At 50.7% G+C, this 20,935-nt stretch overlaps 3 protein-coding genes across 5 annotated transcripts in view; all 3 read left to right on the forward strand.

Moving 5' to 3' along the window:
* The window catches only part of Btk29A (tyrosine-protein kinase Btk29A), a 34,168-nt gene that overhangs the window by 9,281 nt on the left and 3,952 nt on the right, over window positions 1-20,935 (forward strand). For 2 of the 3 annotated variants that reach the window (XM_011141546.3, XM_011141547.3), the window contains exons 5-7: window positions 19,337-19,398; window positions 19,507-19,590; window positions 20,105-20,169. In XM_011141546.3, the coding sequence (XP_011139848.1) occupies window positions 19,337-19,398; window positions 19,507-19,590; window positions 20,105-20,169 (211 nt within the window). Of the gene's footprint in view, window positions 1-10,819; window positions 11,521-19,336; window positions 19,399-19,506; window positions 19,591-20,104; window positions 20,170-20,935 lie in introns of those variants that run through there. The other variant, XM_011141548.3, reaches the window with a different exon arrangement.
* On the forward strand, window positions 5,363-7,201 carry LOC112589671 (hemolymph lipopolysaccharide-binding protein-like). The gene is made up of 3 exons (XM_025303859.1): window positions 5,363-5,912; window positions 6,291-6,530; window positions 6,804-7,201. Exons 1-3 carry the CDS (start codon window positions 5,777-5,779, stop codon window positions 7,100-7,102), a joined length of 675 nt encoding a protein of 224 aa, XP_025159644.1. The 5' UTR covers window positions 5,363-5,776; the 3' UTR covers window positions 7,103-7,201.
* LOC105183442 (leucine-rich repeat transmembrane neuronal protein 4-like) lies at window positions 15,778-17,477 on the forward strand. Its single transcript, XM_011141544.3, has one exon. The coding sequence runs from the start codon at window positions 16,168-16,170 to the stop codon at window positions 17,203-17,205; it is 1,038 nt and encodes a 345-aa protein (XP_011139846.1). The 5' UTR covers window positions 15,778-16,167; the 3' UTR covers window positions 17,206-17,477.

Genomic DNA, 20,935 nt, shown 5'->3' on the forward strand with positions numbered 1-20,935 from the left:
GACGCATTCGGCCTTTCTTCCCTCGAGTGTCCTCGACTGAGCGCCGTCGAGAGCGCGAGCCGCAATAAGCCTACGCGCGTTTCTTTCATTCGACGTGATATCTTTTACAGTGTCAGAGCGATCTCTCGGCGTTCATGCAGCGACATTCATCATGTAGCGACATTCGCTCGAGTCCCTCCAGTCGGGCGCGCTCTTCCTCGTCAAACGCCAATTCGTTTTCATTTTCCTTTTTCCCCGTCGCCGATTATCTTCGCGTTAAAGCGAACGTCAGCCGTCGCACCCGCGTGAGTCCTCTGCTTTGCTCTCCCGTTCCCGTTTTTCGAACGTTCGCTCTTTAAAGCGCGCTGTCGAAATATACATGCACCCGAGAAATTCCGATTCCGCGGGACAACTCGCGTGCGGAATATCCCGTGAAATCAGTCGCAGGCAGAAATGGAAAAAATGCGCGGCCGTGCGAGCGACCGGCATAAATAGTGAAAGATTCGATTAGATAACCGACCGAGCGGGGGACCACTTTGAAATCCGTCCGATCGAGACCCGATCCGCGGATCGCGAGGGCGAGATTCAGGGCGGCGGGGGGGGGGAGACGGAGGGAAAGGGAAAAATGCGAGATGAATGCGAACGGAACGGAACGTGGCTTGGCGTAGCGACTTGGGTAGAACTAATGTTCTTGCATGAAAGTCCCAAAGCCACGCAAAACTCCGCCAGTCGGCGCAATCGCGCCTGTCACGGCGCACACCCCGTTGCCCTCCTCTTATTATTACGCGAATCCCCTTTTTTTTCTTCGGGGCTGTTGAGTCTGGGATTCTCGAATGAGTCTTTCCGTGACCCTCCGGTGTCGCGCGGAAAGAGCGGCACGATTTTCGCTTTGATTCGCGACGCGAACGCCGTCGAAAAGGGAAACGCGTCTGGCTAATCCGATGGTAATTTTACGCTACTTGATTAAGAGGCAAAAAGAGAGGAAAGGATCTCTCTTCGAGTGATCGCGATCCAAATTGTCGATCGGTAGCTCTGATAATTGACGAGCGAGTGGTGGGTGAGTTTGTGAACGAGTGCTCCGGAAACTTTCGCCGAGTTCCCAAAGTGTGAAATTCGTTGCTTCGCGCAACATAGAAAAGAGAAATCACCCGATGGAGCGGCAGGAGGAGCGGCGCCTTGGAACCTGGAAGGTGAAGTTGTACATTTGAATTAGGCGAAATAATTAGTTAAATTAACAAGTGTACGGACGGAGGGGGGAGAGGCCGTTTTGACGTTTCGCGTTCGTCTCGTCGGAGCCCGCGACGGCTCGGCAATCCGCCGGCAGTCGTTTTTTCCCCCTCGGGAAAATAACGAAGGACAGGTGGAAGAGCACAATTCTCGACAACTCCGCCTTTAATTGCGATTTAGATCGCTTCCGACGTCGCGGCAGTCTCATCGCCGTCGCGCGGCGGAATATTCAGCCGCGGGAGTCTCATCGCCGTAAGTTGCCTCTCTCGTCTGTTTCCCAGGCGTATGTTTAATGTGGCAGACGCACCCCACGTATGCTGTCACACACGGTGGTTGTTCAGAGGGCACATCTGCCGCCGAGACTGTGGAATACCTGCGTTTGTTCGTAGCGCTCCTCCGCCTCGGACCGCGCTTCCATCTTGCGACATCGGAATCGTCGTTCTCGATCCGTCGGCAAATATGCTTAGATTGCGCCTTAACGGCGCGAGATGATTGCTTTCCAGTTCCTTAATCGCTACTTTAATATACCGGTTTCGCGTCGCAAAAATGCCTCCCCAGCTCCCCGACGCCGCGCCATCGCGCACAAAGCGCGTTTAGCTGATCAATGGTGCGTGCCGACGGGGAGTCAACAGGCAGGCAAATGCTCGCTCGGAAGTGCGAGTTGAAATGATAACGAAGGAGATCCTTGTTGCGCAAGTTATTCATAAAAGACGTATCGATCTTTGTGACTTCACATGCGCGCATTCACACACTGGGATTTATTCGAGCGAAATTTCCCTTCTTATCCGGTGGAATCTTAACTTCCGGTATCGCTTCTTCTTTCTTCTCCTCTGCCCCTTCTCCTTTCTTCCCCTCTTTGCTTCAATCGCTCGGTCGAAAATTCATTGGATTTTGTCGAACACGTCTCGCTGTGTGCGACGGGAGAATTTGCCCGCTCCGTCGAGTCTCTTGCTAAAGTCTCTGGAATATTATGCGCGGATTAGGGCGTATTCTCCCCGAAATGGGTTAATTCGGCGTCTGTACGCCAAGGGACGAAGAAGGATTAGATTAATCACGTCGCGACGTTAAAGCGCGATTCGACTAGGCGCGCGCGCGCGCTTCTCCGTTTATTCTCTCCGCCGATATTAAGGTGCCATAGCTTGAAAGATGGGTTTGTCTGTGCCGCCGCGGCTGGAGCGCAGCGATACGTCGCGTCACGGCGCGATTAGTAAATAGACCTGTATATATCGTTTGAATTCGCGCGAGAGAGGAGCGAGAGGTGGAAAGTGTCGCGCGCGACACGTATATTGTACGGCGGCCGTGAATACCATTCAATTTACTCGAACGCCGGGTAATCGGGTTTGCGAATCAAGACGAATGAGTTCTCTTCCGGCTCCGTCATTCTGGGGAATCGTCGGGAATGAAGGAGCGTGTCAACCGGATGACCGTGAGATGAGACTCGGTTCGGCTGGTGTTCGGTACTCGTTTCAGCAGTTTCTCGTCGCGGGAGAATGACGCGAATATCGCCGTCGAGACAGGATCGGGCGCATCTCATTTCGCGCGACTGATAAATTAAGCGTAATCAGTGGAACCTTGGAGATTCGACCTTTTACACCCGGAACTAAACTTGCTCGTTTGTAGTTGTGAATTTCTCCGAACTTGTCTTTCGACGGAACCTCCTCCCCCACATTCTGTTGATCGTGTCGGCGGAGGCTCACACTGGACACACGTATCGATAGTGCAAAAAAGTGACGCAATTGATGACGACAGGAAAATGACGATGTTTGATCAGTACCTGAAGTTTATTTGTTGAATGAATCAGACGTAAAAGTTATATCTGGGAGTCGACTCTATTCCCGATTAAACAGAGTTATAATTTGTATTTAATTCTTGTCTATACGGTGCAGAGAGTACGGTTGAGTGTTACTACTCGAAGGAGTGCTTAAGATCCCCTTCTAGGGGCGAGGCGGACGAATTATATTCATTCGTACAGAGTGCCGAGGATCCTCTTTGTAGGTGAGATAGTCGAGTTACGAAAACTCATTTGAATAGAATGCCGAGGACCCCCTTTCTGGGGCGAGGTGGTCAAGTCGTTGAACTTATTCGGACGTTGATGATTTCTTTCGAAATGCGAGGTGGTTAAATTGCACTCTGCACTTAATCGTGCAGAGTATTGAAGAATCAGATACGAAATGGTGGATAACGAATTCCAATTTTCTCGAAAGTACCATACCGGCTTGACAAAGATTTGTTAAATCGAGGCGATCTAGCGAATTCGGAGGTATTCGCAAAGGCAATTTTACCGAGGCAATCTGCGTAAAACCGGAGATAATCGTAAAGGCGACCCAACCGATCGTAATCGATTAGTTCTCTATTCTTTAAATTGTTCACAATTTTAAATATTCATTTATTGATTTGGATCAATTGCATTTCTAGCTCACTCAATGAAAGACGTTGTGAAGGATATTGTGATTGCTTATAAGTAAAAACACGGCGCGTCACAATTAGGAACCAAGTTACTTAGTATTCTTACACATCCAGTTCTGCGTCCGAATGTTCCACTGATCGGAGAATAATGGACGCGAGAATCTCGTACGCGATTCAGCGGCACGTGGTACCCGTTATCAATCATCGTCGTCTCTTGATTTAAATGTGCCGAAACTTGAACGTGCGTTCATTTGCCTTCATTCGCCAGTTCAGCCTTCCGACGTGCGCCGTTTTCGTGCAGCGAGCACAACGAAACTTTCCTCCGTCAAATATTCCGTTCACTGCTGTTCTGCGCGAGCAACAGACACACCTCTGTCTCCTTCGGTCAGGCACGTCGTGCTCGACGAGTATGGAATGACATCCTCTGTCATTCGTCGACCGTAGCCAAGCCGTGGCTAATTTTCAACTTTATGTCACACGCGAATGCTTTATGCGACAGCCGCGTTGCCGGAAATATCGTGAATTTTCTACTTCTCCCGTCGCGTCGTCCTCTTCCGTCCCAACCATCCCGCTTCTGTTTGTTCAAACAATCGCATTTATTTCCCCGCATCGGTATTCCGCAAAGTCTAGCTCCTCCTTCTTCGGTCCTTTTGTGAGAAAGAGAGAGAGAGAGAGAGAGAGAGAGAGAAAGAGAGAGAAGAAGAAGAAGGAAAAGCGCAATGTTTCCGATTACCGTAACAAATAAGGCGAACACGTACGTGAGCGGGATATTGCATGTGCGTGACGACGCTGACCCGACAAATGCAGATTCGATAAGAGAAGAGAGAAGACCGGTGTGTCGAAGCGAGATTGAATGTAGTCGTAACTGCTGGCCTAATGGCCTCTGACAGATATACACCGTGTACCGCGTGTTTTGCGCGCGAAATAGTGCGAGAGAAATATTTAATCACAGGATATCGCTCAGGGAGCGAGAGAGATCGTGGACTAACGACGCGCCGGTATCCGGCCCGTAAATGTATTTATCGTAGCGTATAAAGAAAAAAATTAATGACATAATATGCGGAAGAGATTGTTCATTAATTATCAATTATTACAGCTATATGATGATAATGGCAATTATTGTAATAATAATAATAATTATTATTATTATTCCGAATTAACGTAAACACAATAATGAAGGGAAATGTTTGGCCGAAGCTGCAAATTTGACACGACGCGTTAATTATCGCTACCTGCGCGCGAGCTGTGCGCTGACTCGAGGCGAACTTGACTCCTCACCGAGCAGGATATTATTCACGCGATCGCAAAGCTCGCGATTTCCGAGAAATCATGCATTCGGAGGAAAAATCGCCCGGAAAAATCCGGAAGACCCCATTCGTCACGAGGAAATCATCCGACGAAGAATCTTCCGTGTTCTGTTCTGTGTTTTGTTAGTTGAAAACTATTCTCGCAATCCGGCAGAAAAAATTTATTCGGGCACGCGATTCTCGCTCGCGCGAGAATTATTTGTCATTCGGGGACAATAGTTCTCTCTCGCGGAGGCAGTCGAGGGGGATTCGTTTGCGTGCGCGGGAAAAAGGAATCCATCGTAATTTTTATTTTAATTGAAATATACTCGCGAGTAACGCCGGGGAGTCTGTAAATCCGCATCCGGTCCGCGGAATATCCGAGGTATTAGAGACTGGCGCGTAAATCCAAATGCATATTTGAATATATGTCGGACTGTCGGGGATGTTCCATAGAGCGTAATTGTGTCTCAATGGAGATTAATCCGCGACCGTGGGAACCGCAAATGGAAAATCATCGTAAAAAGTCCTTCAACCTGCCCGCCTGACCGCCTGTCTGTCTGTCTGTCTGTTTGCGTATCGATCGGCGCATTTCGTCAGAGCGCGATCCTCTCTTCCTCCTGCGTAGGACGCGCGGTCTTCAGATACTTCCCCAGCGCCCGTGTCGACGTATTAATTCCCCTCCATTTCGCCGTATTCAGCAATTCGGATTCCGATACCGGTTTACGCTCGTCCCCGTCCGCAGCCGTGACCCATGCCAGGTTATCTCGTGCGGATGAGCGTCAAAAGTGGCCGTCAACTATCCGCGCCGCGGCATTTCTTCGCGAGATCGTCGAGCGGCAGCAACCTTCGCTTCTCGCAACGGTGACGCTTCAGCGATGTTCAAGTACCTCGTCTTTGTGTTTGTGCTCTCGCACGGGTTTCCAGGATACGCGTTCGTCTACCCTGACGCAAAGGAAGAAGTCGCGAGATCCTTGAGAGATACGCCGGATGACAATAGCCCTGCGATCACAGGTATACATCTCCTCGCCCTAGAATTTTTAATTCGCAAAGTGCGGGAGACGCGCTTCTCGACTCTCGTTCTGTATCTCTCATCGTCACTTTTCACTTTAACGCCCCGTCGACATTAATCCAGATCTCGTCGCGAGTGCTCAGTCGTTCTATGTAGACCGCCATTTGAGACACTTTGTGTTTAGACGCATTTTTCTTCGTCGAAGCTGAGGTTATCGGTTATCCCGGGAGCTCGGGAATTCCCCGTGATTCATATTCGCCTCTTTTGCAGAGGAAATATTGCTTTTAAAGAGAGATAAAAATGCGAAACAACTCTTTTTATATCTTTTCTTTCACATCTCTCCGGAAAAATGCTAACGTGACCGTCGATTCTTGCGGCAGAGGAGATAAGCAAAGTGCCAACGGTTACGTTGAACGGAAACACCAATTACCACGTGGGCCAACAGATCTTTTACGTGTATGGCGAGCAGCAATTTAAGAAATTATTTTCGCCCTCAAAACGCACCACCTCCGAAAACGTCGAGAACGACTATCTCGTTACACCTGGCATAGGAGCGCACAAGCTTCACCGTCGCAAGATCACTTGGAACAAAGCTCGCAAGATTTGCATCGAGGAAGGAGGTAAAGAAAATCACTTGCGAAATATAACCGCCGATAACGAGTCTCCGTCATCATCGTCGTCGTCGTCGTCGTCGTCGTCGCTGTTGTTATTGTTATTATCGATCGTTAAAGTCCCACAATCGGAAATGCATTACGCGCGCATCGGAATAATTCACTCGACGTTACGCGTCGTCTCTCGACTAATCTCGAGCGCTTAACGCCGGCAAAAACGAAACGGCGATAAAAATTCCGCCGAGCGGGAATGATCTCTCATTATGTTTTGCACACAATCAGGTCACTTGGCGATCATCAATTCGGCTTCCGAGGAGAAGATTCTCTTGCGCCTGATGCAAGAGAAGAATATAGCCGAGGCCTGGATAGGACTTCACGATCTTTACGAGGAGGGTGACTGGGTCACCGTCACCGACGAGGCTCTCGAAAACACCGGGTACTCCAAGTGGACGACCAAATTCGCGAACCTGCCTGACAATTACGGCGGCTCGCAGAACTGCGCGGTCCTCATCACGGAGGGCGGCATAGACGATGTCAGTTGCACATTAACGCATTCTTTCTTCTGCGAGATCCCCGCGTGAAGTAACAAGGCGTAGGAGATTAATCTGCCATTCGACCGGCGCGGTCGTTGTTTATGCGCATTTATAGCAGCGTGTATAAATAAATAGTGAATAATCCTGCAGCGTCTTCTCTGGTGGATCGAACGGGGTATTAGGTTTTCAAAGATTCGTCTTTATGGATGTCGATACGTTTACACGGCGATGTTGGAAACTCCCTCCCTTCCTCTCTTTCTCTCTCTCTCTCTCTCTCTCTCTCTCTCTCTCTCTCTCTCTCTCTCTCTCTCTCTCTCTCTCGCTTTAACTCTCCCCTCCCGCCTCCCGTGAACATCCGGGGGGCTTAAACCGCTTTGTGAGAATCCGCTTGTGTAGAACGTAACGTGGGGATATAGAGAGGGATCGCACAGGAAACCCGAGCGAAGTCCGAATATCACGGATATCGGTCCCGGGATGATTCAATGAGATTCAATGAAATCGACTCCGCCAATACGAATAATACCGCCTCGCCGGCGAGGCGAGATCGCTCTCGATCGCGAGATCCGCCGATCCGCCGCTAGTCCTCGAAAATAGGAATATTCGAAGACGTCCGCGCGCTACTTGATTGCCGCGCCCGGCAATTAAGAATCACGCGGAGGGCCCGCGCAGCGTCGGCTGGTCTCAGCCGCGCGAAATTAGGCTCCTCTTGTGTCGTGTGTAGGATCACGCCCGTCCTGGAAACCTACTTAGTCATTCGACAGTGCCAGGTGGTCGAAACGGAAACGCAGCGGAACGTATCAGTGTTCGGGATCCTCAGGTGGTCCGCTGACAAGTCGAACAATCAGAGCTTTGAGACCGAGCCCTGGGCGTTATCTGTCTCCGATAATGTCGGGAATTGACAGATATCGCGCCTGTGTTAGTGACTGGCTGAGGATGTGCCTTGGTTGCTGCTGCTGCTGCGCAAAAGAAGTTCGCCGACGCGCCGGGTTCCGCGCTCGCTCGCGCGCGAATTCGAGGACGAATCCCGCGAGCGAAAGCCGCGACTCCCGATCGCTAACAACGCGCCAACGTCGACTATCACGGATCTGTCTACGACGGCTGGATGCTCCTTGTGCGACTCCCCATTTTCGCGATTCAGGCCGTCGTCGTGCTGGCGTATTACCCAGCCACTTGGGTTGTCGCTTTTGTTACGACGAGGTCGAGCCCGCGAGCGCCGCCGCGCTCTCCGCGAGCAGCACGAAATGCATAATATTCAGCCGCGACGGGAGGATTTTCCGGAGGAACTTGAAGGGGCGAATCGATATTCCTCTCCCGCACGGCGAGGCGGAAATATGCTGGTATTGTCATTCGCGCTGCACCGAAGGTGCTTTCGGGAGCCTTCTTAATGAACCGAAATCCCACCCGCATAATTTCCGCCCGTGCGAAAAATCCCGCCGCTGCGCTAATCCTCCGAACACGTATCCTCCGATATAAAGGTGCGTATACACCGAGCGAACAAACATCGAAGTATCTATTTTTTAACATCTCTTTATGAGCCAGCCGGGTCGAAAGCGAATCGAACGCCGACGAACGTTCGGTTTTTGTGGTATTTGCGTACACCTCTGTCGAATTTCTTCGCCTCTCCTCTCCTCTCCTCTCCTCTCCTCTCCTCTCTCTCGCAAGTATCGCTCGGTTGATGCGCGATTAACGCGCTCCTCAAACATCTCACCGAAACGTTTGATCGCGACCCGAGTAAAAAAATTAATAGAGCTCTGGTAAGGGTCTGATTATTTTTCCCTAACATTAATCGGGTTCGAGTAAGAATAGAAACACAAGGGCCCTACAAGATGTGTAACAAATGGTTTAACAGATCCTTATGAGGCAATATTATGAAGGCCTTATAAGGCAATATCAACAGGGTCTTATAAGGCGATATTAATAGCGCCATATAAGGAAATATATTTATTATTGCTTGAGTAAAAATATTCGTTCTTTTCATTCCAAGAAATTTAGACTGTAATTTCTTTATTTCGTTATAATCTTGTTAGTATACAAGAGTTTTTTATTTTAAAAATATAGCATACTTTACAATAAAATATAGCATTCTTTACACATAAAAATCCTGCTACAGTTTTTATTAAAGTTTACTGCATTTTGAAACGAAGGCAGTACTAGAAAAATCCTTAGAAGAGACTAATGAATATGGCAATTAATAAAACTGATAAAATTTGTTTTTAATTATGGTATAATTAAAAAATTTTCAAAACATACAGATAGAGCGTACTTATTAAATACTAAACTATGACAATTTTATTACACGCTTCAGATCTTATTAATGTTCTACAACAAAACTTGATTTTGTATATCTAAAGCATCCTTAAAAGATCTTTCTAAAGCCCTCATCAGTTTTCCTTATCAAAGCCTTATTTATTAAATCTAAGACATCCCTAAAAGATCCATCCCTTTTTAAGGCATCTTACTTTTTAGCTTTATGCTTCATGAGGATAACTCTAGCAATTTTTTGCTCGGGGAGCTCTTCGCGTCGGTCAATCGCGGACGTCCCCGAGCTTCGCGAAAAACGCCTCGCACCGGAGGTAGCGTCGAGCTCGTAGCCGCGCGACTCAATATCCCCTCGTGCTGTCATTCGTGCTCGGAAAACTCGAGGAGATCATTGAGTACTCTCGAGTGCGGGCTACGGGAAGTCGAGGAAGCGGTCGAAATTCGATTTAGCGCGAGCCTCCGATAACGACGTCGCGCTATCGCGCGACTGCGGCGGCCCTCGTCTCCCCCTCCCTCCCTCCCTCCCCCCTTCATCCCGTGTCGCGCTGCTTCGCTTCTCTTTCCCTTTTCTTTTTCTTCACCCGCTCTCCTTTTTTCTTCCCTTTTCCGCCTTCAACACCTTTCCAACGTCCGAGCTCTCTTCCTGCGCCTTTGTCGCCGTTAAAGGTGCGGAAAGTTTATCTATCCGCGCGTAAAGGACGCCTTTTATTATTTGTCGCTGCGCGGCCACGTCCTCCCAGCGGCTCCCGCGCTGCAGGAAGTTGCTTCGCGCAGTAATCTTAGCGCACTTAATTGGACATCGCCGAGAGTGGTACGGATAGGTGCTTGTCGCAAAGTGCTGAGTTTGCTGGGTAAGCCGGTCCACGACCACGTCACCAGCCATTTTCCTCGGGCTCGCGGTAACTTCTATACCGGCGCACTTGCCGCGGCCTGAGAGGAATCATCGACGAGCGGCCGCTCGGAGAGAGACGGGTATCGGTTGCTCGACGACTGGTCGTGTAGCGCGCCTCGCGGAAATTGCCGTCGACGTTGGCGAGAGCCTTGATTTTGCCTGGCGAACGAAGGCGAGAGTTCGGGTCGTTGAGGGACCGAGGGAAGCGCACCGACGAATTTCCACGCGCTACGCGCTGCAAGGAGAGTGCTGTCGAATCAACGGAATCGCTTAACCGCGCCGTAATCGGAGCAAATCCTGTCGATTCGATAGCGATGTGCCGTGGAAACTAATACCCGAGCTGTTCAAACAGCACACGACGTATTGCTTCCGGTAACCGCTGCACGTCGAGTGGAGAAGATTATTTTTACTCCGGTTACGGCGTTGCTGGTCGATTTTCTGTGTTGACTCGACAGCGCAGCATTTTTCCCGCACGTGCCGAAATCGCTCATCAGCATCGAGCTCGTCGTGCTCTCCCAGTGTGATATCTACAGTCCGGTTCCAAACTCGCGGGCCGCGTCAATTTAATAATTCGGCCGTTGATGAGCGCGATAAAACCGCGCGCGCGCAGACTCGCTTTGAGCGCGAGTCTCGTTTGAACGGCGGGACAGGCGCGTTATTACACTTTACTTTAATTAGTTCCCGAGACGTATACACCAGCATGCCGGAGCCAGTTGCCGCGAGTTACCTGAGTTTCCGGATTGGCACGGCCAGGAATAACCGCGTACGTAACGTGCGCGCGCGCGCGCGCGCGTCACCGTGCGTGTCGAAGTCGTCTTCGTACGGTCGCCGACTTTAATCGCCACGCTAAGACTTCCGTGAAGGTGAAACTCCGAAGAAGGGGACCGAGAGTCGGCGACGAGGACGACAACGGCTACCTTTCGCGCTGCTCGCGCGACCAGTCGCGCTTAGACGGTCTCCGGCCGAGGAACCCGAGCCGCGAGTCTCCAGTTCTGCCTCCTCCGTCTCTTTCTTTCGCCGAGCGAAGTCGCTCACCTCGTTCCCCCGGGCCCCAACCAGTGTGCTCGCGCGCGTCTCGTGCTCCTCGTCGTCGTCGTCGTCGTCGTTGTCATCGTTGCCGAGGCCCCCGCGACAATCGGGGCTCCTGTTTCCTCGTGATCGTGCGCCGACGTGACGACGCTGCACGTCGTCGCCGCGACCGACTCTAACGGCAATATGCTGGTGATAAGCGCCCTGAAGCAGGTGGCGAACGCTGCCACCAATGCGGTTCATTCGGCCACCGGCAACGTCACCGGACACGCTCATAGCAATTCCGGTGAGTGCAGACCGAGTGCTCGTCTTCTAGCTAGCTTCGCTCCCCGCCCGACGAGAGCCCTCTCGCCGCGCCGTGAGCTTGCCTTGCGCGATCTATTCGCGATCGATACACGTCGCGACCTCGCTCGGCTCCAATTTCGTCGGCCCGCTCTCTCCTGCCGCCGCGCCGCCTTCGACGTCGCACTTTTCTTATCCTTTGCCGCGATGATACGCTTATGATGGTAGATATCGTCCGTGCGCGTCGCTTTAACGCTGAAGCTTTGCATTCTCCGCTCGTAGAATTTGTGCTCGTGCTATATACAGGTGAAACCATCCGGTGCGTATCGCGTTCTCTTGCCTTCTCTCTGTCTGCCCCCCTCTCTCTCTCTCTCTCTCTCTCTCTCCCTTTCTCTCCTTCTCCTCCCCTTCTCTCTCTCTCTCTCTCTCTCTCTCTCTCTCTCTCTCTCTCTCTCTCTCTCTCTCTCTCTCTCTCTCTCTCTCTCTCTCTCTCTCTCCCTCTCTCTCTCTCTCTCTCTCTCCCTCCTCCCTCCTCCCTCCCTCCCTCCCCCCTCTCTCTCTCTCTCTTTTTTTCTGTCTTCTTCTCGCTCCTTATTTTTTCAGCTTTTCGGTTCAGTCCACGGGAAAGCATCCGCGCCGTGCACTGCACATTTGTATTCGCACAGAAATATCGCTTGCGCAAAATGTAAAAGGTTACATGGAGGCGCGCGGCACGACCGACCTCCATCGGTTTCATAAGAACGGTACTGCGAGCGTTAACTTTCTTGCCACGCCTAATGTCAAGATCGTAACGTCAATTACATATAGATCAGTCCGCGGACTACATGCGAGCAAGCGCGTGGCCCGGTGACGTCGGTCCAGTGAGAAAAATTCATCTCTCTCTCTTTCTCCTCTCTCCTCTCTCTCTCTCTCTTCCTCTCTAATTACGAATGCGTATTTCTTTTTTGCCGGTGTAGAAAGGAGAAATCGCGAGGCGATGTTTTGCGCGTATTCGTCAAACTCCGCCGATTCATCGAGCCGGGACTTGGCCTCAAAGAGTCAAAGGCGGCTTATCACGGGGGACGCAGGGGAGGCAGGGAGGAGATTTTGCATTTGCTCGCAAACGCCGTTTGCGATCGTTCGTATTTCACGGGAAACACACAGGCGCTTTTTATCGAGAGAAATTTTCCACGAGTAATTGCGAAACCCCCCTCTCCGACTCGCTCACCCATCCATCCACCTACCTACCTGCCTAACCCACCCACCCATCCATCCACCGCTCCTCCCTCCCTCCCTCCCTCCCCCTCCCGCTGCTCCTCTAACCCTCGCTCGCAACATTGTCGACATTCTATTATCTCGCTTCGGCTGATTTTTCGCGCGTATCAAAAGTCGATTAACAGTGCAGTTAGACAAATGCCAATTACTCAGTACCGCGAGGTGTAATGCAGCCATTACGGGCGACATTCACCGGCGCACGGACGCCGACACGTCGAGGAAAGCGTTACCGCTGGTAACGCGTTCATTATATGGTGTATCGATACGATAAGTACACAAGTGTTCCCTCCAAATCAGCAGAATTCCTTGTTTGCGAGCTGTACCATCGTCTAAAGTGGGCGAGTTCTCTCGTCGAGAGCGACTCGATATTTCCCGCAATTGTAGTCTCTCTCGCTCTCTCCCGTTTTCTTCCGTCGTTTTATTTATTTCTTTTTCGAGCGAGTAGTTGGTCTTACCGAGCTCTTTCGTTCGGTGGCTATCGACCGTACTCTTCATCGTCGTTTTCCTGTAAAGACGGTAAACTTCGCTCGAAGTTGAAATCCCCGGGAAAAACGCGGCTGCCGAGACCGCGAGGCAACGTGGCCGAGGCCACGCTGCTTCCTCGTTACTCAACAGCCGAAATCTTCGATGCCGCTCGTCATTAGCGTATATACGGTATGCAGTAACCTCGGTTTGTCACTAACCGCCGGCCGCGGAGCACTCGGATCGAGAAACCGAGCAAGTGAGTGGGATGTACATCGTTCGATGACCTCTCGAGCGAGAGGCGAATCGCTCTTCTGATGTTTTCACCAATACCTTAGAAAGTTTCTCGACCGCACCGCCGCCGCCGCCGCCGCACCGTGGAAAAGATACGTGTAGCCTTGAAAATCGCTCCGCGCGCGCACGCAACCAGTCGTCCGGTCTCTCCTGTGTGAAACTACCGGAATGGACGAAGCGTTCTTTTCCGGTAGTCGCGCGATACCGATTCGCGGTCGATTATCCGGACGCGCGAGGAAAATCCCCGCGAAATTGCGCCACGGGATACTCAGGGACCGCGAAATTGACCGCAAGTCCCGGCGAACGCGCGACAATTCCCCGGATCTCTGTTTTTCAACTTCTGTGCTCGGACTGGAAATCGAAGACACGCGGGAACGCTGTCCCGTTTACCGTTGCGAGCCACGCAAGGATAAAGGCGCAAGCGCGATAAGAGACACGATTGTTTCGCGGAAAAACGTTAATTGCTAGGATTATTCATGTTGGGTAGCACGAGCGCGCATCCTTGTGTACTCGCGTATTTTTCCACCGTTTCACTCCATTTTTCGCGATCGCCTCGTCTCTCACCTCGTCTCGCGTCGCCTCGCCTCGCCTCGCCTCGCCTCGCCTCGCCGTGCTCACTGGACTATCGCGTACTTTCTATCGCTCGTTACAAATAATCAGTGGCGAACAAGCTGCCATCCGTAATGCGAACGATTTGGCAAAGTAGAGAGATTCGCGATTACGCGACGGCTTAGTATGCGTTCAATCGCTCGACGCGCCATTCGCTTTAATTAACGTTCAAGTCAACCTAGGCGTCTCGGTATCCTCCAGGCAAACGTGCCAAAAGTTCACGATGCAGCTACAGCGCGAGAGACGCGAGCGTTGCGATAACGCAAAGAATTAATCTCTGATTAATTCTGCGCGTCTCAAGTAAATCGAGAGCCAAAAGGCTGAATAAACGACGACTTAATATTAGAAGCGTGATTTAGTTTTGAAGGTTTTTTTTTTCTTTTTTCTCAAAATCTGATTTACTTAAACAAGATAACGAAAGAATACCTTGATCAAAATATTTCCCTTCGTTTTCTACAATTCTCTCCCATCTTTCTGGCAAGAGGTAGATTCCACGACGATAAAAAAGATTCTTCTTTGGAGCTGATCCAATTTTCAACAAATTTTCCTTGCGCTTGTTCCAAGTTATGAAAGTGTGCATCCTTTAGAGCATGTTGCATCGACCGGAACAAGTGATAATCAGGTGGGGCAATGTCTGGAGAATACGCAGGGCACGGTAAGACTTGCCATTCCAGCTCTAATAGCATTTGCTTCGCTGATAATGCAACATGAGGTCGAGCATTGTCGCGAAGAAGGATCACTTTGCGTCGTTTGCTCGCAATTGGTGATCGTATTCGATTCAACGCTCGCTTCAATTTCTATAATTGTTGTCGATAACGCTCAGCGATGACAGTTTCATTCGGATTTAATAGTTCATAGTATACAACACCTTCTTGATCCCATCAAATATACCTTTGAGCAAGACCTTTGAACCGTGAATATTGCGGTTCGAAATGGATGTTGCTGATTGGCCTGAATCAACCCATGATTTTTTTCGTTTGGGATTATCGAAATAGATCCACCATTTTTTATCCTTAGTAGCAATTCGATACAAAATCTCTTCATTTTTTTGTCTGGAGATCAACGAAACGCAAATGTTCAACCGGGTTCGCAATGGCATTTTTCGATAATTCATGTGGGACCCATTTTCCTCCTTTGTAAATCTTTCCCATATCATGTAAACGTCTAGTACTGTTGCATGATCGACATTCAATGCTAGTTCTGAAGTGGATTGTGCTGGATTTTCGTCCAATAATGCTTGCAAGTCTGCATTTCCAAGCTTTTTTGCTTGTCCCCGAGCGATCTTTGTCGTTAACATTGAAATCACCACATTTGAATCGTCTAAACCAATATTCACCCGTCTTAATTGATGGAGTAACATCACCACAAGTTTCTATCAGAATTCTACGACCTCCAGCTGCTGTTTTCGTCTGAATAAAAGACACAAAAGCAACGCATGTCGAAAATGCTCTGTAGGAAACTCCATTTTTAAGATGGTATTAACACGATGTTTACTGCGTCTATTATTAGTAAATGACTAAATATCATGAATTAATATTAAAGCATTAAGAATGCTTAGAACTGAGAGACAATAGCTGTGATTGGAATATTTTCGACAAAACTGACATTAGTGCCGCTCTTGCAAAATCCTCAAAACTGAATCACACTCGTAATAATAACAATAATACTACTCTATGTCTCGGGGTTGTGTTGAAAGATATCGGACTTGACGTCCCGAGACTCTACTGCAGTCCCAAACGCGACACGTTCACCTTCTTCGAGTGTTTCCGCTGATTGCATTTCCCCGAGAGAGTCGAATATTTTCAGGGCATTTTATCATCGGCCGTCTTCACCTCTGACATCTCGCGTCAGCGGTCCTCCTTTCCAAGAATACGAGCCGCGATAACTCGTCGATGTCAGTGTCAAGAGTGCACAGAGCTCGCTGATAAAATCTGCTGCGGCCGCGGTGCAACGTGGTACAAAACTGTAAGAACGGCGATTCGCGACCGCATTCGCGCTGTTTCTCGACACCGGCCGATCAATCGCTCTCGAGATGTCGCGATACCTTCTGCTGTTCTCGCAAGTCGTCGTCTTGGTGTTCTCAGCGAGTATCGTCGAGCATGAGGAGGAGACTCCAGCGAAGATCCCGACCTGCGTGGTCGAAGAAGCTTACAACATCTGTCACTACAAGGGCGTACTCGTGGAGGTGACGCAGCGTCGGTCCGAGGATCGATTGGAAATCGGCGATTTGGACCTCCTGGCGATCCGGGAGGACGCCTTTAAGAATGTCACGGCGACGCACCTGTATCTAAACTTCGGTAATCGAATATCCGTGCTGAAGAGGGGATCCTTCCGCGGTCTGCCGAGGTTGAAGTGGCTCCACTTGGACAGCAACGTGGTGTCGTTGTCGGCGCACCTGTTCGCCGAACTGGAGCACCTGCAATCGTTGTCGCTGGTCTTCAACAAGATCAACTCGATACCGGCTGACTCGTTCGCCGGCCTGCCGAACTTGATGTGGCTCTACCTCGGCCACAATGACATCGCCGCGATCGACGCGGACTCCTTCTCGAATGCCAATCCTGAACTGCTGTACCTGTGGCTTAACTACAACAAGATCAGCCGGCTTGCGCCGGGCGCCTTCGCCAGGTTGACCGGACTGAATCGCCTCCACTTGGACTACAATCAGCTGGAGGGCTTACCGGCCGGCGCTTTCCAAGGGCTCAGCAAGCTGGAGGATCTCTACCTAAATAACAATCGGATAACGAGCATCTCCGGGGCGCTCTTCCGTGACCTAGTCGACCTGAAGAGACTCCATCTTCAGCAGAACGAGATCAGCTCTCTCCAGGCCGGGACGTTCCACGAGCTGTCTCAGCTGGAAGAACTGTTCTTGGAAGGGAATAAGTTGTCTCACATTGTAGCCGGCTCTTTCACAGGACTGTCTGAACTGCTGGTACTGAATCTATCCGACAATAACATTCGCACGGTAGACGACGGCGCCTTCGAGAATCTCGTTAAACTGCAACGACTCGAGGTAGACGGTAACAACAATACCGAGGCCCTCAAGCAGATCCACGTCTCGTCCACGGCGTAAACATCATTGGCCGCACGGAGATCTTTTTCTTATCGTAGAATAAAAAGAATAAACACTTGTCTGCGCCTTCCGGCATCGCTTCGAGAAGCAGTCATTACGATACAATTGGGACGCGTACGGGCTTATCAGTGGCGTGCGAACGGACAGGGGGTGGGAGACAGGGGGAAGAGGAGGGGTAAGAAAAACGATGTAAGCGCATTATTATACCTCTTGTACTCTCAAACACACTCTTGACAATATAACAACTTATATATCTGAAAAACGATGTTGGAAAATGTCAGATTTAATATCCCGACCGCCGTTTGTATGTGTGTGTGTGTGTGTGTGTGTTTCAAACGCTACATTCGCCCTCTTGGAGTTTCCCCGCTTATTGAATTTCTCCGGCAGTCGAATATTTCCGAATGCTCCGTGTCTCTGTGAAAAGACGAGACGCGCTACCCTTTCTTCATATCATCGTAGGCCTCGCGCGCCCACGGAGGCTTTCATCAGTCTCGCTCACAAGCGAGACACTCTCCTTGAGATTCGCCGATGGTCGCGCTCGATGAAAAGCAGCAGCTTCTCTTTGAGCATTCCCCCCGCGACTTGCGTCGCGGAATCGTGTAGCGTAGGATCAGCCGGTGAAATCGCGCGGAAAAATTGCTCAACTCAAAACTTTACAATGTTCCCTCTACTTCTTCCTCTTTCTCTTTTCGTCTTCCTCTCTCTTTCGTTCGAGGTGAAACGCGCCGAGCGACGCTCGGGTCAATCTTTACTCTCACCCGCGCCGTGTATAATTTGCGAAATAGTTAGCTAATGTTATCTAAAATATTAAAGTACGACACACACACATACACATGCGCTCACACGCACACAGACGTACACAACGCGCCCGAGTAGTTTCCTCAGCGGTGAGTTTTTCAAATTCCATCCGTCCGCCGGCTTGACGTGTATAGCTTTCGTTTATACTTTGGAATGGGCAAGGAGAAGAGAGGGAGGGGGAGGGGAGGAGAAATCTTTCCCAGAGGCGGAGAACTCGAGCATGGCGAAGATACTTCGGATATTTTTCGCAAAGAAACTTTTCCGGGAAGCCTCCTCTCTCCGGCTCTTCTACCGTTGCCAGAGATTGCCTCCGGTAATGAAACTCGCCGGAACAGGAGAGGTAGGGGGGGGAGGAGGAGTGGGATATTAAAGGGACGAGCATTATAAAATAAAACGTGTCGCTCGCGCGCGCACGTGCAATAGTTACACGAGAGGGCGAGAATTGAAATCACGAGAGAGAGAGAGAGAGAGAGAGAGAGAGAGAGAGAGAGAGAGAGAGAGAGAGAGAGAGAGAGAGAATTCCTTTCTCGAGGAGAAGCCTCATCGTCGCTGCACGGAGCACCGGTATTTGCGTCCGACGCGTACCATTTCGCGCATTCCAGCCGCGGAAACGGTAACACGCGTCGATCACACTCCCTCGTGTTTCCGAATCCGACAGAGATCCGCGATTTCTCTCGCCCGGGCGAGGAGAAGACGCGGCGGGGGCCTATAGTAGCGCAGGGCGCACGCTGCGCTACGCAGCGCGTGCACGCGGCGAGCGCGTGCACGTGCGAACGTTGAACGGTGTAAGAGACCAGCGCTCTGGTGGGGGGTGTAGGAGGTTGAGGTCGCATTGATTTTGTCTAGACAGGGTGGAGACTGGTGGTCCGCGGTATCGTCCTTCGCACCCATAGCCGCTTCGGTATGCCGTCATTCAGCGTGCTGCTGCTGCTGCTGCTGCTGCACTTGTCAGCCGGCTCGAGAGAGCGGTCCGTTTAGTTCGCGGATCGTTGCCGCGCGAGGAGGAATGTCGCCGGCGGGTCCTCCTCCGCCGTCCGGTGAAATTGGACCGCGATCGCGCTCAATAGGACGGTAATTATCGGACAGCCGAGTGCTGCGCCGCGCGAGCCGTCGGCGATTTTTCGAGCAGAGTCACTGCGCGCGCGCGCTCGCTCGCGATTAATATCCTGCGGTGCAGTCGCGGGAATTGTAACGCGAACTGCATCTCCGCGCGTGATGAACGCACGCGTAACGGCCGCGAGGATTGTTGCGTTAGGTCGAGAGTGCTGGATGCGAGTACACGCATGATGGATGAGCTCCGGAGTAACGGCCGACTCTCTGCTTCTTTTTGCAGGAACGCCCTCGACTCCGGTAATACCAGGCGGCACACCCGGCACACCATCCTCTAAGGCGAAGGTACGTCCCCCACGTCCTCGGTCGAAAGATCGAGTGCGCGGAGACCGCGTTATTTCATCGGCATTTTTGTCCGATCTCCGCGATAAAGGTTGATTAATTTGGCCGCAGGAAAAGATAATGCTGCGGGCGAAAGTCGTGGTGGCACTGTATCCTTTCCGAGCCATCGAGGGCGGCGATCTGTCTCTCGAGAAGGTGAGCAATGCGAGTACCGCCGCTCTCTCTCTCTCTCTCTGCTCTCTCTCTCTCTCTCTCTCTCTCTCTCTCTCTCTCTCTCTCTCTCTCTCTCTCTCTCTCTCTCTCTCTCTCTTCTCTCTCTCTCTCTCTCTCTCTCTCTCTCTCTCTCTCTCTCTCTCTTCTCTCTCTCTCTCTCTCTCTCTCTCTCCTCTCTCTTCTCTCTCTTCTCTCTCTCCTCTCTCTCTCTCTTCTCTCTCTCTCTCTCTCTCTCTCTCTCTCTTCTCTCTCTCTTTCTTCTCTCCTCTCTCTCTCTCTCTCTCTCTCTCTCTCTCTCTCTCTCTCTCTCTCTCTCTGCTCTCTCTCTCTCTCTCTCTCTCTCTCTGCTCTCTCTCTCTCTCTGCTCTCTCTCTCTGCTCTCTCTCTCTCTGCTCTCTCTCTCTCTCTGCTCTCTCCTTTTGCCTCCGGACGATGTTACCGCGACGGTACCGTCGAACAGTTCTTATTAATGATCCATGTTTTTGCGATCACACAGGGCGCGGAGTACGAGGTCCTGGACGACTCCCAGGAGCATTGGTGGAAAGTTAAAGACGAGAATGGGTATGAATCCTCTCAGACAACGTGTGGACAACTTTACGGACGTTTGTCTTCGCAAAATTTTCCAATCTCAGCCGGCTCTGCGTTTCTCTCATACTCGAAGTCCTGGTAGCACACACGACGCGACATGTTTGCTGCGCGGTGGAAGTTGGTCGGGGAATATCGCAGTAGCCAATGAACGTCCTACCTACCGCCGTTCTACCAGTTTTGTAAATACTGGCTGCGTTTCGATATTCACTGCCAATATTGAAAATATATAGTTTCTGTCACATATACTATAGGTTTTCAACGCTGATAGTGAATGTCGGGACGCAGCTACTACAGCCAGTTGCATAGAACGCGGCAACGCTTGCCAAGAGGCGGAAGTTGGCTAGGAAATATTGCGGTAGCTATTCAGCCATCTTGCTTGCTAGAAATAGCATTTACAAAACATGTGGCACATGGAACGTTTATTGGTACTGCGATATTTCTTAAGGGAGGATGCACACCTTGGCAAAAAAGCAGAAAGCAGAAGGGCAGCATCCAATTAGAAATTGCGCTGATAGGCTGTCTCTCTCTCTCTCTTGCGAGAGAAAGAGAGAAAGAGAGAGAGGGAGGGGAGAGAGAGAGAGAGAGAGAGAGAGAGAGAGAGAGAGAGAGAGAGAGAGAGAGAGAGAAGGGAGGGACAGACTATCAGCGCGACTTCTGACTGGATGCTGTTTCTCTGCTTTCTGCTTTTCCGCCAAGGGGTGAATTCGCTCTGATCAACTTCTGCCGCATGGCAGGCGTT

Source organism: Harpegnathos saltator, unplaced genomic scaffold (assembly GCF_003227715.2).
Source record: "Harpegnathos saltator strain DR-91 unplaced genomic scaffold, Hsal_v8.6 scaffold58, whole genome shotgun sequence".
NCBI lineage: Eukaryota > Metazoa > Arthropoda > Insecta > Hymenoptera > Formicidae > Harpegnathos > Harpegnathos saltator.

Coding starts and splice junctions, on each gene's coding strand:
- LOC112589671 (XM_025303859.1), top strand. CDS start 5,777: ATGTTCAAGTACCTCGTCTTTGTGTTTGTGCTCTCGCACGGGTTTCCA. Junction 5,913..6,290: donor CAATAGCCCTGCGATCACAG/GTATACATCTCC, acceptor TTCTTGCGGCAG/AGGAGATAAGCAAAGTGCCA. Junction 6,531..6,803: donor GATTTGCATCGAGGAAGGAG/GTAAAGAAAATC, acceptor GCACACAATCAG/GTCACTTGGCGATCATCAAT.
- LOC105183442 (XM_011141544.3), top strand. CDS start 16,168: ATGTCGCGATACCTTCTGCTGTTCTCGCAAGTCGTCGTCTTGGTGTTC.